Here is a 14,410-nt window from a genome sequence, read left to right as displayed (position 1 = left end):
CTTGGATGCGTGGGCGAGCTAGGTCTCGCATTGAATAGTCTCGGACCTGGACGACCACCCGTCCCCTCTTAAACCACCAGCAAAGGTAGGTGCAGATGCACGGCATCCCCTATCACTGGGCTTTGATGAAATGCAATAGGCTAGCATGTCAACCAGCTACTGATGCTTGGCTACCGAGTGTAGCTAAAGCAGCTGGCCGTCTGAATAGGAACAGGCATACATAACATGCCTAGGTTAGCCGATTTCGGGCGCCAGAACAAGCACATCTTTTCACAACATACGTCTACTGCTCGCCGAGTTTGTGATGTTCAATGTCCTGTCACCTCAGGCAACGCTAGTCCCGACCCAAAGCCGGCGTTTGAGGGAGAAACAGTTGTATCAAGACACATGACGAGATAATGGGGATGCTTCCAAGAAATCAGCCCGTACACCTTGTGCCTAGGTAATATCAATGGACTCGCATACAACAATGACTGCCTAGTGTGAGTGTCCGCCGGGGCCATCTTTATATTAGAAGGGGAGCGCTTTTTCATATATGATTGATTGAGATAAAACAAAACCTATATCGATCTCTACAACGGACGTTGGACAACTACAGAGCAGCCAAGAAACTACTGTTTGCTGGAGCTTTACTGCATAAGCTTATCATGTCCACAACTCTTAATCAGCCGCTATTCCTGTAAGCACGGAAAACCGCGGGAGCGGATATTTTGGACTTCATGAATCGCGGAACACATTCCGCCACCCCTCCGCCGTCACTCATAACAGCTGCAGTACCTCGAGCACGTAATCGTCTGCATCCACAAGTGCTAAACGAACACTGAACTAGTCAAGATGACTCCTACCCCGAGCCCCAAAATAACTCTCTACACCTACTTCCGCTCCTCGTGCTCCGCCCGCCTGCGCATCGCCCTCGCGCTCAAATCCCTCCCATACACTTCCGTCCACATCAACCTGCTCAAGGGCGAACAAACCGGCCCCGAAAACAAAGCCGTGAACCCCTCCGCCACAGTCCCCACACTGATCCTCGAGTTCCCGGGCACAGAGACCGGGTCCACAGCAAAGACAGTAACAATCACTCAATCTCTCGCAGCCCTTGAATATATTGAAGAGACCTTCCCAACTCAAGGCGCGTCTCTCCTCCCACCAGCCTCCAACCCAGAAGAGCGCGCTACCGTCCGTACCCTCTCCTCCATAATATCCTGCGACGTACAACCAGTGACGAACCTTCGAATTCTCAAACGCGTCGCGCCCTTCGGCGTTGATCGCGCGGCATGGTCGAAGGATCTCATTGAGGATGGGTTTGCGGCGTATGAGGCAATTGCGGAGGGTTCCGCGGGGATCTTTAGTGTCGGGGATACGATTTCCATGGCGGATGTGTGCCTGATTCCGGCAGTTTGGGGTGCCGAGCGCGTTGGTGTTGATTTAGCGAAGTTCCCTACTATCAAGAAGGTTGCAGAGGCACTGGAGAGAGAGGCCGCTGTTAGGGAGGGACATTGGACGACGCAGGGAGATACGCCGGATGAGTTTAGGGCTTAGTCGGGGTGGACTTTGGGCCTTTTTATTGTGAGAAGGGCTTTTGCCTCTCGTGTGAGTGAGGTGGATTATTCCGAGCTAGTCCCGCATGTCCACCCGGAATCAGAAAACAGTCATATCATGTCTGAGTAACCCATGCCCAAACAGTTATACGGCGGACAACGATGATTGGCACCGAGAGTCACCATACATAACCGTTGTGAGATTAAAGAAAGCAATTGGCTCAATAGAGATAAGAAGAGGAGGCGGGGCTATACTCAGATATCTATTTTTCATGGTTGGTCATAGCTATCATCTACCATAAATAAATTAAAAATCAAGCTTGACAGCAGGCAGGATTGTTCCCACGCAATCACCGAAACCAACATAGTTTCCTTCCGTCCCTGCCGCACCACGCAGAATCACAGTATCCCCATCTTCCAAGAAGAACCGTTCAGAACCATCTGCAAGCTTGATAGGCGTCTTTCCATTAGTCTGCTCGAGGAAACTGCCCTCGGTTTGCTTATCCTTGCCAGAAATTGTACCACTTCCCAGGAGATCACCAGTGTTCAGGTTGCAGCCGGTGATGGTGTGGTGAGCCAGCATCTGGGGGAATGAGTATAGAAGGTTCTTCGCGTTACTGTGAGAGATCACAGTAGGCTTGCCGCCGGCGTTTGTGACTTCAACCTCGAGCGGGATATCATAAGCATTCTCAGCACGCTTCTCACGTAGGTAAGGGAGAAGAGAGTCTCTGTTTCCAGGCTCAATGCCGGTGGTGCGGAAAGGCTCGAGGGCGTCGATGAGAACAACCCAAGGGGTGATTGTCGTACCGAAGTTCTTTGCATTGAACGGACCGAGGGGAACGTACTCCCATGCTTGGATGTCACGCGCGGACCAGTCGTTCATGAGGACGACACCGAAGATGTGGTCTTCAGCATTGTTGATATGTACCGGCTTGCCCAGCTCGTTGGGCTGTGAAACGAAGAAGGCCAATTCCAGCTCAATGTCCAGCCTCTTGCACGGGGAAAATATTGGCACTTTAGGGTCCGCCGCGGGGTTGGCTAGGATCTGGCCTTGGGGACGGTGGATGGGAGTGCCGGAAGGAACCACGGATGATGCACGGCCGTGGTAGGCAACGGGCAGATGCTTGTAGTTGGGCTGTAGAGCATTGTCGGGCCCGCGGAAGAGAACACCAATGTTATAGGCGTGGTTCAGACCAGCGTAAAAGTCCGTATAGTCGCCAATCTGCATAGGAAGGTGGTTTGTCACTTCAGACAGAGGGAGAAGAGCTTCCTTCTGGAGAGAAGCATTGTCCTTGAGGAGCTGAGGGAATGGTGTGTCTGCACCGAGGACCTTCTGGATGTATTCTCGAACCTGGCGGTGCACTGACCGGCCAAGAGCTGCGAACGCATTCAGAGTGGGCTGGTTGAAGACATCGAGATGGGCCTGAATAGCTGGGAGCTGAGAGAAGCCGTCTGATGATGCGAATGCGTTCAAGTTCAATGCATAGTCTCCGATGGCAATTGCAGGGACTCGCGACGTGAATTTCGACGAGGAAATGATGCCGAACGGGATGTTTGCGAGGGAGAAGGGCGAGTTCTTTGGGATCTGTAGCCAAGAAGCCATTGTGATGAAGAAGGGGAGAGTAGTCGATGATGAGAGTATGTCAAAGTGCGAGAAACACCACGAGAGAGGATAAAACAGAATTAAAAGCCGCTTCAACACGGGAATTGAACCTCTGACCAAGATTCCGTGGGCGGATGGTTTCCGCTACTTCCCCGCTTATTCCCGGTTGTTCCTGTCCCTCAATTTCCGTCGCCCCTCACGGCTAAGACGTAATTGTCGTCCAGCTTCCTGCTGCGGATTCCCGAATCCCAGCCGGTGGACTGATCCTCAAGTTCTAGGAGTCCTCAGTTGTGCGCTTAGTATATAGAGCGAGTTCTGACGCCATCGTTCGACGGAACCTCCAGCAAACACCAAACAGTCAACGTCAAGATGCCTGTCACCAAATTCTCATTCAAGGATCCCTACAACTATCAGAACGGATTCGATTCCTACCACGAGTATGTTCCGAGTTCCAAAATCGCAGCAGCGAAGCTAACCCCTGCAGATCCGAAGCTATCGAAGGCGCCCTCCCTGTCGGACACAATTCTCCCCAGAAAGCGCCCTACGGCCTGTACGCGGAGAAACTCTCCGGAACAGCCTTTACTGCTCCTCGACACGAAAACAGACAAACATGGGTCTACCGCATTCTTCCCGCTGCAGCACACGAGAATTTTGTCGAAGAGGACACCGACTCCTACCACACGCGCATGACGACAGATGCTCACAAGCTCCATCACATTCCCAATCAGCTTCGCTGGGACCCATTCGACTTGGATAAGTCTGTCGACTGGGTTCACGGACTACACCTTGTGGCTGGCTCCGGCGACCCAACCATGAAACAGGGCTTGGGAATCCTGCTGTATGCCGTCGGCAAAGACATGGGAAAGGAGGCTTTCTATTCCGCGGACGGCGACTTCCTGATTGTGGCCCAGCACGGCGTGTTGGACATCCAAACGGAGCTTGGTCGCCTTGTGGTCCGTCCCAATGAGATTTGTGTAATCCCTCGTGGTGTAAGGTACGTAATACTGCGACCTTGTTTGGACTACACATGAAGCTGACAAGACAGATACCGTGTCACGCTACCTGATGGCCCTGTGAGAGGGTACATCTGCGAGCTATACCAGGGCCACTTTCAGCTCCCTGAGCTTGGGCCAATTGGGTCTAATGGCCTTGCCAACGCACGCGACTTTCAAGCACCAGTAGCCTCCTTTGACGACGAGGAGGAACCCTCCGAGTACCGCCTGTACAGCAAGTTCAATAACCACCTTTTCTCCGCACGGCAGAAGCATACCCCCTTCGACGTCGTGGCATGGCACGGCAACTACTACCCGTACAAGTATGACTTGGGGCGCTTCAACACCATTGGGTCCGTTTCATTCGATCATCCCGACCCATCAATCTACACCGTCCTCACTGGCCCATCCGACCACGTGGGCACCGCCGTTGCTGATTTTGTCATCTTCCCACCCCGCTGGTTGGTTGCGGAAAAGACCTTCCGTCCCCCGTGGTACCACCGCAACACAATGTCCGAGTTTATGGGCCTGATCACAGGCAACTACGACGCGAAGACTGGAGGCGGCTTCCAGCCCGCTGGTGCGAGTCTGCACAACATCATGAGTGCGCATGGACCGGACTCGGATGCGTTCGAGGGGGCAAGCAATGCGGACTTGAAGCCGGCTAAGGTTGGCGATGGTAGCATGGCGTTCATGTTTGAAAGGTATGATTGCATAATCCATATTGTGTTGCAGTTACTAACCTGGTTTAGTTGTCTCATGGTTGGTGTCTCGGAGTGGGGATTGAAGACTTGCCAGAAGGTCCAGGAAGAGTACAACGAGCACAGCTGGCAGCCGCTGAAGAGGCACTTTAAGAACCCGAACAAAGCGTAGATATTGAATATTATCAGCAGTGTATCTCTTATTAGCTATATACCAGACTCGCTAGGAACAAATTTATGATTCATTATTTGATCTTGATCGTCTGACAATGCAGGGCTTAATTGAGTATGATGAACTATAGAATCGCTGCGCGCAGCGAGCATTCCAAGGCTCAACTCGTCTATACCTGTGTGCACAAGCTTATTACACTCATAGTACAAGCTCCTATACACGTAAAGATAAAAGTAGCACCTCATTTCATTTATTTACGGCTCGGACCTTCATATATCCCCCTCAATCTCCTTCCTCATCGCCTCCTTTACAATGGCCCCACACATCTTCGCATACGGATTCGTCTGTACCGCCATCTGCTGCGCAACTTTATTCCCATAACGTCCTCCGAAAAAGAAATCCCTACTAGCCATTTCCTCAAGTCCCTCCGGTCCTAGCTCCTTTAGTCGAGCCGGTACGCCGGCATCCTCATTGTCGCCTGCGTTCTTGAGCCGTCGCGAGATCTTCAGGAGCAAATACGCGCGGTGAGTGTGTGTATCAGCTAGCAGTCTTGCTTGTAGCGAGGAGACCGGGTCTGCGGGAGAGCGCGGTGTGGCGAGGGAGATTGCTGTCCCAAGGTCGGAGAGGAGAGTTGTGAGGTGCTGTTCGTTGGTGTTGTTGAAAAGAATTTCTGCTTCTGTTTCTGCAGTTTCGGTGGTGGAAGCGGGAGCCGGGACCTCTATTAACATGCGTACTGCCTGAGCGCGGTTCGCGTAAGCAGATGGGTATGTTGGATGCGATGTGATGAGTGTAGAGAGCTCGCTGATCGCTGATTCAAGTGTTTCGCGGGTTGGTGTTGACTGTGAGGCTAGGGTTGAGATTATCTCTCGCTCACGCGACTGGAGGAAGCTGTGCTCTTTGGCTGGGATGTTAAGGTGTGCGGGGAGCGCTGGAAGAGTCGAGTCAATGTTGACTGCAGAGGATGGTGAGGACTCCGCGTCGAAGAGGGCCTGGAGGACGGCGGAGTCGTTGGTCGTTAGAGAGGGTTTGGAGGGGGTGAATGATGCTGCGGCGGACATTTTCGCAGTAGTATCTTGTATCAAAAATGAGTATAATTGCTGCTATGATAAGATAGAATTCCGGGACAGATATTCTGGCGAAGTTTCATTGATATTGATCAAACGCTGAATGTCCGCCTGACGGATAGTTTGGATATTTAGTCTTCCGGGCAGAGGCGGGTGTTTTGAGATTCCCGGAACTCCGACTCCAGCCGGCCCGGATGTTTCCAAACCAGCGTAGCATCGTCACTTATTCACCATGAATAATGGGTCGGAGCTGATATGGTTGTGGCGTATCATGGACAAGTCTATCTCGCTTACGTCTTATTTGATTGAAGTGCTGGACGGGTTTATAACGCTGGTCATATCCTCCCCAAACTGGATATACTTCATCTAAGCACCACCAAAACAATATCTATCTCCTCTTAGATATCTCAGCCCAAAAACCACAAAGCACGCAATGGCGCCTTCAGCGATCTCATCTAGTCCGCCCTCTTCTACGACCCTCCCCTCCTCCATCGCCAGCTACCGCGGCTACGACCACGTCCACTGGTACGTCGGCAATGCCAAACAAGCAGCCTCCTACTACATCACCCGCATGGGCTTCAAGCGCGTCGCCTACCGCGGCCTCGAGACAAACTCTCGCGCAATCTGCTCGCATGTCATCCGCAACGGAAGCATCACCTTCGTCCTCACCTCCCCTCTCCGCTCGCTAGACCAGATCGACCGCTTCTCCCCAGAGGAGCAAGAACTCCTCAAGGAGATTCATCACCACCTTGAGCAGCACGGCGACGCAGTCAAGGATGTTGCGTTCGAAGTCGACTCTGTTGAGGCCGTGTATGGTGCTGCGGTTGCGAACGGGGCCAAGGCTGTTAAGGAGCCGAAGGTGGTAGAAGACGCGGATGGGAGGGTTGTCACTGCGACGATTCAGACGTATGGACAGACGACGCACACGCTTGTTGAGAAGTCGGGGTACCGGGGCGTCTTCTTGCCGGGGTATCGGGTTGAGAGTGGGAATGAGGATCCCGTTGCCGCGTTGTTGCCTGCTGTACGCCTGAACCGGATTGATCACTGTGTCGGGAACCAGGACTGGGATGAGATGGATAAGATTTGCGAGTAGTAAGTCACCCATCATCAAAAACTGACGAGAATGAGGACTGACTTGTTCCAGCTATGAGAAAGCTCTCGGCTTCCACCGCTTCTGGTCCGTAGATGATAAGCAGATCTGCACGTATGTAGCCCTAACAAACATCTGTGAATCGTCCACTGCTAACGAACACAGTGAATTCTCCGCCCTAAAGAGTATCGTCATGGCCTCGCCCAATGACATAGTGAAAATGCCCATCAACGAGCCCGCCAAGGGCAAGAAGCAGTCGCAGATCGAAGAGTATGTTGACTTCTACAACGGTGCAGGCGTGCAGCACATCGCCCTCCTAACCGACGACATCATCCGCGACATCACGAACCTAAAAGCCCGCGGTGTCGACTTCATCAAAGTCCCCGACACGTACTATGAAGACATCAAAATCCGGCTGAAGAAGGCGGGGCTCAAGCTGCATGAGGACTTTGAGACAATTCGCTCCTTGGATATCTTGATTGACTTCGATGAGAATGGGTATCTGCTGCAGCTCTTCACGAAGCACCTTATGGACCGGCCGACGGTGTTCATTGAAATTATCCAGCGGCACAACTTCAGTGGGTTCGGTGCTGGGAACTTCAAATCGCTGTTTGAGGCTATTGAGAGGGAACAGGCTTTGCGAGGCAACCTTGTTTAAATGTCTTTGCTTCTGGATAATGTCATTACTAGCATGTACCCGTTATTGATATCCGTTAGTTTTGCAAATAGGTTTCAACATTACGCTCAATAATTCCTGTAGGAATCTGTATTCTTGATTGTGCCCTATCTAAGTTTAGATATGTTCACAGCTCAAGCTCCATAGGCGTCTGAGCATTATTTCTTCTTCGACGAGCTTGCGCCACCAGGTGTTGTTCCCGGACGTCGCTTATACTTCCGGGGGTCTGATCTCATTAGCGCACATTCCACAAGCAATAGCTGAACCAGTATACCTTTCCTACTCATCAGCGTCTTGTTTCTGGTCCCTTTCCCTCCTTCCCAGAAGCCGCTTCCTGCTTTGCCAATAAGGTATGCGCGACAGATACCACAATTCTCTGGTCGGTAGATTTGTTCTCGAGAGCAGAAGCCGCTGTACAGATTAGTAGGTATAGGAAAAAGGAAGATGAGGCGCTTACCAGATCATGCGATTTGCGTGCTCGTTTGGATGGTCTGTGTCCGCATCGTGGCACCTGATAGACATATGTTAGGTTCGATGAGAACTTGATAGACACAATGATACGTACTTGTCACAAGGATAGACTTTAGAACAGCAACTAAACCTGTTAAAGTGTCAGCATTGCAGACAAAAGGAACGGAAGGACGACATACCTGAACCAACGATAGCTTTTGCTGTAATGCATGCATCGACCGCGACGAGGTAGTTCCTGACCCGCCACAATACCGAGGACCTCCTTTGGCTATTCATGATTAACTTGTGTTTAGCAACACGGGCGGAGAGTTTTACCTTTCGCCGAGTTGGTGCACGATCACGCGACGAAACTGAAGTTGTACATCAGACTTGACCCTGCACATGCTTCGCTAGGTAGTACTTACATGCTGCAGATCCCACTTTGAGAAATTTCACCTCTGGAACTTTGAACACTTTGGAACGTTAGTCACTGAGCTCTGGCTGGGAAGCACAGTACGAACCCATTTTACGATGACATTGGCGGCAGTTTGCCATAGCGCTCTCTCCACGAACCGCAACCACACCAGGTCCAGGAAACGAGGTTGAGCATTCCGCACACGTAGGGATAAACCCACTGTCATAGTGTGAGTACTTTCCGATATAAGTGTGGTGTTTACACTTACCTTGGGAGAAGGTCAACAACTGTACAACCATCCAAGTCCAAGTATCCCGCTCGGTTGGCATTCGGGTGCATGAACAACCGGCGAAACCCTATTGCAATTAGGAAATATCCTCAGCTCCGGAGGGAAAAGAGCAAATACCTAGACTCATGCAGTTTGAGCATTTCTTGCAGGTTTCAACCTTGGGAGAAAGGGCACCACTGCTGTCTTTGGTCTGAGGAATGTTCCTGACATCCAATGGCTCCTTGCACCTATCACACTTGACTGTAATGTAAAGGCCAACGAGTTCCAGCAACTCAATACCGTAGAGCTCTAAAAACGGGAATGACAAAGCCACGCCATGTTCAGTAGTAGGCTCTGACATAGCAGGAACCGGCGCACCGCCATCTTCCTCGTCGTCCGAGTATTCATCTTCTGTCGTGGTGATGTCTGTCTCTTCGCTACCGCTTCCTCCTTCGCGAACAGTCCACTCTGGAGGTCGTTGAATGACATGAAGATGAGGTTTATCTCCATCAATTGAGGACCTCTGTTCCACGGGCGCCTCAGGCTCTCGAGTTGGCATTTCGGGCTCCGGCTCCTTGGGCTCAGGAGCTTCAACCAAAGTTTTTACAAAGTTGTGCATGTTGCTTGCCAGGTAGTTGACCTGGGAAACCAAATTCAGCTGTAGGTGGTCATTCAGCCACTGCGAAAATCCTGCTTCAACGGCAGCGGCCTCCATGCCCGAAACCCCTTGCAACTCAATAGAGCTGTGTTCGAGGGGATACAGCTGGGGTACAGAAAGTTTGACGGTCTTGACAGGTCGTATGGAAATGGGAAGACGGTCGGATTTGGCGGGCTGAATGGGTATGACGAATGACAGACCATCTCTCGCTTTTTGAAATAGCGGCAATCTCCCAAGGCGTGCCTCGAGTTGCTTTGTTTCGACTGCCCTCCGCTTCTCTGCCTGAGACTTTTCCTCTGCCGTATACACCGGGCGCGCCTGGACAACCGGTGGAGCTCTAGGCTCTGGTTTCCGTACAGGAGTTTGAGAAACTGCCAATGATTTCAGGTCGTGAACTATATCCCGGCCAACATTCTCCTCCCTTCTGCCAGCGTTTGGGACGAATTTGAGCGTCGGTCCTCTCTCAATAGTCGTCAGCAAGCGCTCAAGATGTCGGTCCAGTGTGTTTATCCAGTTGAGTAGGGTTTCACGCCCACCCATCCGTATCGAGCTATCAACGATATCGTCAAATCCTCTCGAGATGTTCTCTTGAAAGTCGGCTCCCATTTCGGGGTTGGCCACCTTCAGAGAAGGCCTCCCGCGCGCGGGATAAGTCGAGGGGACGTGCAAAGTGCACTGTAAGCTCTGTAGTTCAAAAGGGAAATCTGGATCCGAAGGAGCCATCCCGAAGGATAGCGTGGTTCCCGATTCATCGGCGCTCTCTGTTGGACGGAAACGCCGTCTGAGCTGATTGAGCTGGAACTCTCTGGGATCCGACCTCTCAATCTGGGAGATGGGCCGATGGCCTGTGTTGTTCCTTGAAGTTAAGATCGTACCACCAGCCATAATCGTAACCAATTTAATGGGACGGGGGCTAAAGTAGAGTACAAAGTTTCAAGGGTATGGAGTAGTTTGGAAGATGAAGTTGGCGTTCTGGATCGCTTAGGTAATATGATGATATTCTTTGAATAGCGGCAGACACGTCCGAATCGAGATTTACATATATATCCGACTGGGTGTCTGGTGAGTCAAGGTGAGTCACGATGAGCAGTGGCAATGACTGGAGAGTGGCTCGAGTTCCCCAGTTGCATTTCTTATTTCTTGGTGTTTCTTGGAATCGCCAGCCCGCGCTAAGCCATATCGGGCCCACAGCACACCGAGATCATAGATCCACCCAGGTTGTTTCCTCAGGCATCAATTATTCTTCTTCCACTTCCAATCTTCCAGCGACCATTATTGCCTATCCACCTTTTGTCAGCTGATGTGGGCCTGACGAGCCACGCTTGTTTCCTCTGAGATATTTGCACTCAAAATCAGAGTTGAGATGGAATCACTCTTCCATAAACACGCAGGATCGCCTTGATGATGGGACTCAGGGAACGCGGAAGCGGCCAGATTCAAGGAGACGATCCTCAATCGTTAAGAACTCTATTCTCTGAGCTATCCAAAGGCTGGCCCCAACTTATGTACAGCCTACGTCTTCCAATACCGCTGTTCCTAGTGGACAGTTGCAATGGTTCGACCCGGAAGAGCAGCTCCCGGTGATGCCAAGAACTCCATTCTTCGAGAGCAACAACAGTTGCAGTGGCGTGAAACACCTGACGACTGGAAGCTTGGACTAGGCGGCAGTGAATACTCGCTGGACCCAAGTTAGGGGCCCCATCAATCACCATGGCCGGATTACTTATGTCTTGCTCCCTTTTCCACTTTCTCGTCTCGTCCCCATGAGCCATTGACCAGCCATCAAGATGTTGTCTCCTATCGTGGTCGGCTTATACGCCTTGGGAGCCTTCCTAGCCCTGATCGTGTTGAATGTGACTCGCCAGCTTCTCTTCCGCAACAAGAATGAACCCCCTACGGTCTTTCACTGGATCCCGTGGCTGGGAAGCACCGTCACGTATGGAATGGACCCGTACAAATTCTTCTTCACAAACAGGGAAAAGGTGCATAGTACATCCATCATACCCGAGCCAATCTAACAAAGTCTTACTTAGTACGGTGACATCTTCACTTTCGTGATGCTCGGAAGGAAAACCACGGTATACCTAGGCATCAAGGGCAACGACTTCATCCTCAACGGAAAGCTCAAGGACGTGAATGCAGAGGAAATATACGGGCCGCTCACCATTCCTGTGTTTGGATCCGACGTCGTCTACGATTGTCCCAATTCCAAGTTCATGGAGCAGAAGAAATTCATCAAATTCGGCCTCACTCAAAGTGCCCTCGAGTCCTACGTTGAATTGATTGAGAAAGAGACCCTCGACTATCTCAAGACCTCTCCTCGTTTCAAGGGAAGTTTGGGCAGACTAGATGTTCCTGCTGCCATGGCCGAGCTTACAATCTTCACCGCTAGTATCGCACTACAAGGCGAGGAAGTCCGCAAGAGGCTAACAGCGGACTTTGCCGATCTCTACCACGACCTTGAAAAGGGATTCATACCAATCAACTTTGTCATGCCGCGCGCTCCGATACCGCAGAACCGCAAGCGCGATGCCGCTCATGCTCGGATGCGAGAAGTGTACATGGACATTATCAAAGAACGGCGCAAGAATCCCGGCAAGGAATCCTCGGATATGATCTGGAACCTGATGCATTGCACATACAAGGACGGTACGCCCGTGCCAGACAAGGAAATTGCCCACATGATGATTACCCTTTTGATGGCCGGCCAGCACTCTTCATCAGCGTCTAGTGCCTGGATCGTACTACGGCTTGCTTCAGAACCCAAAATTCTCGAAGAACTCTACCAGGAGCAGGTCAATAACCTCAAATATGACCCTCGCACGGGTACCTTCGAACCCCTGCAGTACAAAGACCTCGATCTCCTTCCACTCCAGAAGGCCGTCATCAAGGAAACACTCCGAATGCACATGTCCATTCACTCCATCCTCCGCAAGGTCAAGAACCCGATGCCAGTCCCTGGCACGCCGTACGTTATCCCACCGAGCCACATCCTCCTCGCCTCTCCGGGCGTGACCGCGCAGAGCGAAGAGTTCTTCCCAAACGCCAACGTATGGGATCCGCACCGTTGGGAGAACCAGCAGATCGAAAAAGAAGAAGACAATGGAGAACTAGTCGACTATGGATACGGCGCTGTATCAAAGGGCACGAACAGCCCTTATCTGCCTTTCGGCGGAGGCCGCCACAGGTGCATTGGGGAGAAATTCGCATTCGTCAACCTCGGCGTTATCATTGCAACCATGGTGCGCAATTTGAAGATGCACAATGTCGATGGGAGGAAGGGAGTTCCAGAGACGGACTACTCATCCATGTTCTCTGGAGCTATGCAGCCGGCTATTATTGGATGGGAGCGGCGCTTTCCCGAGAGCTCGTAGCCAAGCTTGACCTGGCTCGTGAAGGGTTCGGAAAATTTGTAATAATGAGACTAATAATAGAAATCTCTTATTGATCCTATATCATCGGCAACGGCTAATCCCAACACGGCTGATACGTTCGTGTGAGCACGGGCAGAGTATTCCATTTCCCTTTTGATTTCGCCCATGACCCTTCCACGAAGTACGGGTCTGTCAGTCTGCATCAGACTGCATAGAACTAAAGCAAGTCAAGATTGAGGCTGAGCAATGCCAACTCAGTACCCTACTTTACAAAGCACTGTTGCATCGAAGGCCGGAGCAGATGACCCAGCAGAATCAGAAACAGGGAAAACTACCATTCCCATGCAAAAGGAATATGTCGGACAATGACATGAAAATGATATCAGATTCTCCTCTGCGATACCGTAGCAGCCATGTGCAATAACTTCGAACAATAAATCGCGTAAAGAGAGCAGGAAAATGGAAGTCATAATACCCTCTACTAAGCATAGATGTCCGCTCTGGCATTTGCCAACGCACCGATCCGGTGACTCCCCCAACGCAAGATCGACAACGCGAATCCCGGATTCCCTCATCTCTTACTTGCGAAGATTCAGCCTGGATCACAATCACAATCATCGATCATCACTCATCGATCCTTCGATCCTTTGATGAGGACGATCTGGACAGAAGTCCACGTGCGCACGGAGAATCACTCACACTCACCTCTCTCCAGGGCTAGCCTAGCTATCTCATCTCGCCTCGTATAGGCGAAAACGATGCGAGAAGTACCTCAGCTCACCGCATGGAAAAATTTCCCAGGAATGACATCGATCTCGGCCCTCATCGAGCTGCATTGCTAATCCTTATCTTCCACCCTGCCCACCCTCCTTCACGGCACCTCCGATGCACGAGGCACAAAGTACCCTGAGGGAAGTACCGTATGTAAGCCGGTGTAATGGGACAGAACATGACAGCCGCCTTGAATACCGGGGCGGGCTTTTATCGGAGAAACCATCCTCTACCCTGTCGCGCTCGTGCTGCGACGGCAGATGATTCAGATGATGTGGCTTGTGTTTGGTGAGTTTAGTGTCGGTCTCGACGTTGGCTGTTGTATGTTCGCTAGGACTAGATCGTTGTGGCGCATATCTAGATGTACACAACGGCGATCTCCACTTCCCCATACCGATCTCTCCGGAAATCGCACTTGAGAAGGATGATTAGACGTGAATATCACCAATTTCCCTGTTGGACTCTCGCGGCGTGCATCGGGGGCAGCGGGGGCAACGGGGCGGGCGCCGATAAGAACGAGCGGCCCGAATTGTCGGCGGGGCCTCGCGAAGATAGAGAATGGACACGGCCATTTTCAATGCAAATGATACATAGATTGACGGAAGATATCACTGCTGATACTAATACGGGCGATATGG

General features: G+C 51.5%; 7 protein-coding genes across 7 annotated transcripts; 4 read left to right on the top strand and 3 right to left on the bottom strand.

Annotated features, from left to right (window-relative positions):
- Nucleotides 1–808: 808 nt before the first annotated feature.
- maiA (maleylacetoacetate isomerase MaiA) lies at nt 809–1,785 on the top strand. The gene has a single exon (XM_071038027.1). The coding sequence runs from the start codon at nt 835–837 to the stop codon at nt 1,537–1,539; it is 705 nt and encodes a 234-aa protein (XP_070905597.1). The 5' UTR covers nt 809–834; the 3' UTR covers nt 1,540–1,785.
- Nucleotides 1,786–3,232, bottom strand: fahA (fumarylacetoacetate hydrolase FahA). Its single transcript, XM_071038026.1, has one exon. The coding sequence runs from the start codon at nt 3,139–3,141 to the stop codon at nt 1,846–1,848; it is 1,296 nt and encodes a 431-aa protein (XP_070905596.1). The 5' UTR covers nt 3,142–3,232; the 3' UTR covers nt 1,786–1,845.
- Nucleotides 3,233–3,349: 117 nt separating this feature from the next.
- On the top strand, nt 3,350–5,079 carry hmgA (putative homogentisate 1,2-dioxygenase (HmgA)). The gene is made up of 4 exons (XM_071038025.1): nt 3,350–3,578; nt 3,626–4,135; nt 4,187–4,837; nt 4,886–5,079. Exons 1-4 carry the CDS (start codon nt 3,511–3,513, stop codon nt 5,004–5,006), a joined length of 1,350 nt encoding a protein of 449 aa, XP_070905595.1. The 5' UTR covers nt 3,350–3,510; the 3' UTR covers nt 5,007–5,079.
- A 166-nt stretch (nt 5,080–5,245) lies between these two features.
- On the bottom strand, nt 5,246–6,153 carry hmgX. Its single transcript, XM_071038024.1, has one exon. The coding sequence runs from the start codon at nt 6,062–6,064 to the stop codon at nt 5,276–5,278; it is 789 nt and encodes a 262-aa protein (XP_070905594.1). The 5' UTR covers nt 6,065–6,153; the 3' UTR covers nt 5,246–5,275.
- An 8-nt stretch (nt 6,154–6,161) lies between these two features.
- Nucleotides 6,162–8,058, top strand: BJX68DRAFT_6643 (4-hydroxyphenylpyruvate dioxygenase family protein). Its single transcript, XM_071049581.1, has 3 exons — nt 6,162–7,162; nt 7,215–7,274; nt 7,326–8,058. The coding sequence occupies exons 1-3, from the start codon at nt 6,504–6,506 to the stop codon at nt 7,816–7,818; spliced, it is 1,212 nt and encodes a 403-aa protein (XP_070905593.1). The 5' UTR covers nt 6,162–6,503; the 3' UTR covers nt 7,819–8,058.
- On the bottom strand, nt 7,995–10,512 carry BJX68DRAFT_251495 (uncharacterized protein; the record flags this gene model as incomplete). The annotated part of the gene is made up of 10 exons (XM_071042392.1): nt 7,995–8,062; nt 8,111–8,247; nt 8,294–8,347; nt 8,402–8,437; nt 8,487–8,575; nt 8,623–8,657; nt 8,712–8,759; nt 8,808–8,920; nt 8,970–9,057; nt 9,108–10,512. The coding sequence occupies 10 exons, from the start codon at nt 10,510–10,512 to the stop codon at nt 7,995–7,997; spliced, it is 2,073 nt and encodes a 690-aa protein (XP_070905592.1).
- A 659-nt stretch (nt 10,513–11,171) lies between these two features.
- Nucleotides 11,172–13,438, top strand: BJX68DRAFT_222698 (cytochrome P450). Its single transcript, XM_071038023.1, has 2 exons — nt 11,172–11,609; nt 11,661–13,438. Exons 1-2 carry the CDS (start codon nt 11,415–11,417, stop codon nt 12,999–13,001), a joined length of 1,536 nt encoding a protein of 511 aa, XP_070905591.1. The 5' UTR covers nt 11,172–11,414; the 3' UTR covers nt 13,002–13,438.
- Nucleotides 13,439–14,410: the final 972 nt, after the last annotated feature.

This window comes from Aspergillus pseudodeflectus, assembly GCF_044049435.1.
Source record: "Aspergillus pseudodeflectus strain CBS 756.74 chromosome Unknown BJX68scaffold_1, whole genome shotgun sequence".
Lineage (NCBI taxonomy): Eukaryota > Fungi > Ascomycota > Eurotiomycetes > Eurotiales > Aspergillaceae > Aspergillus > Aspergillus pseudodeflectus.
This window is presented reverse-complemented; position numbering and strand designations above follow the sequence as displayed.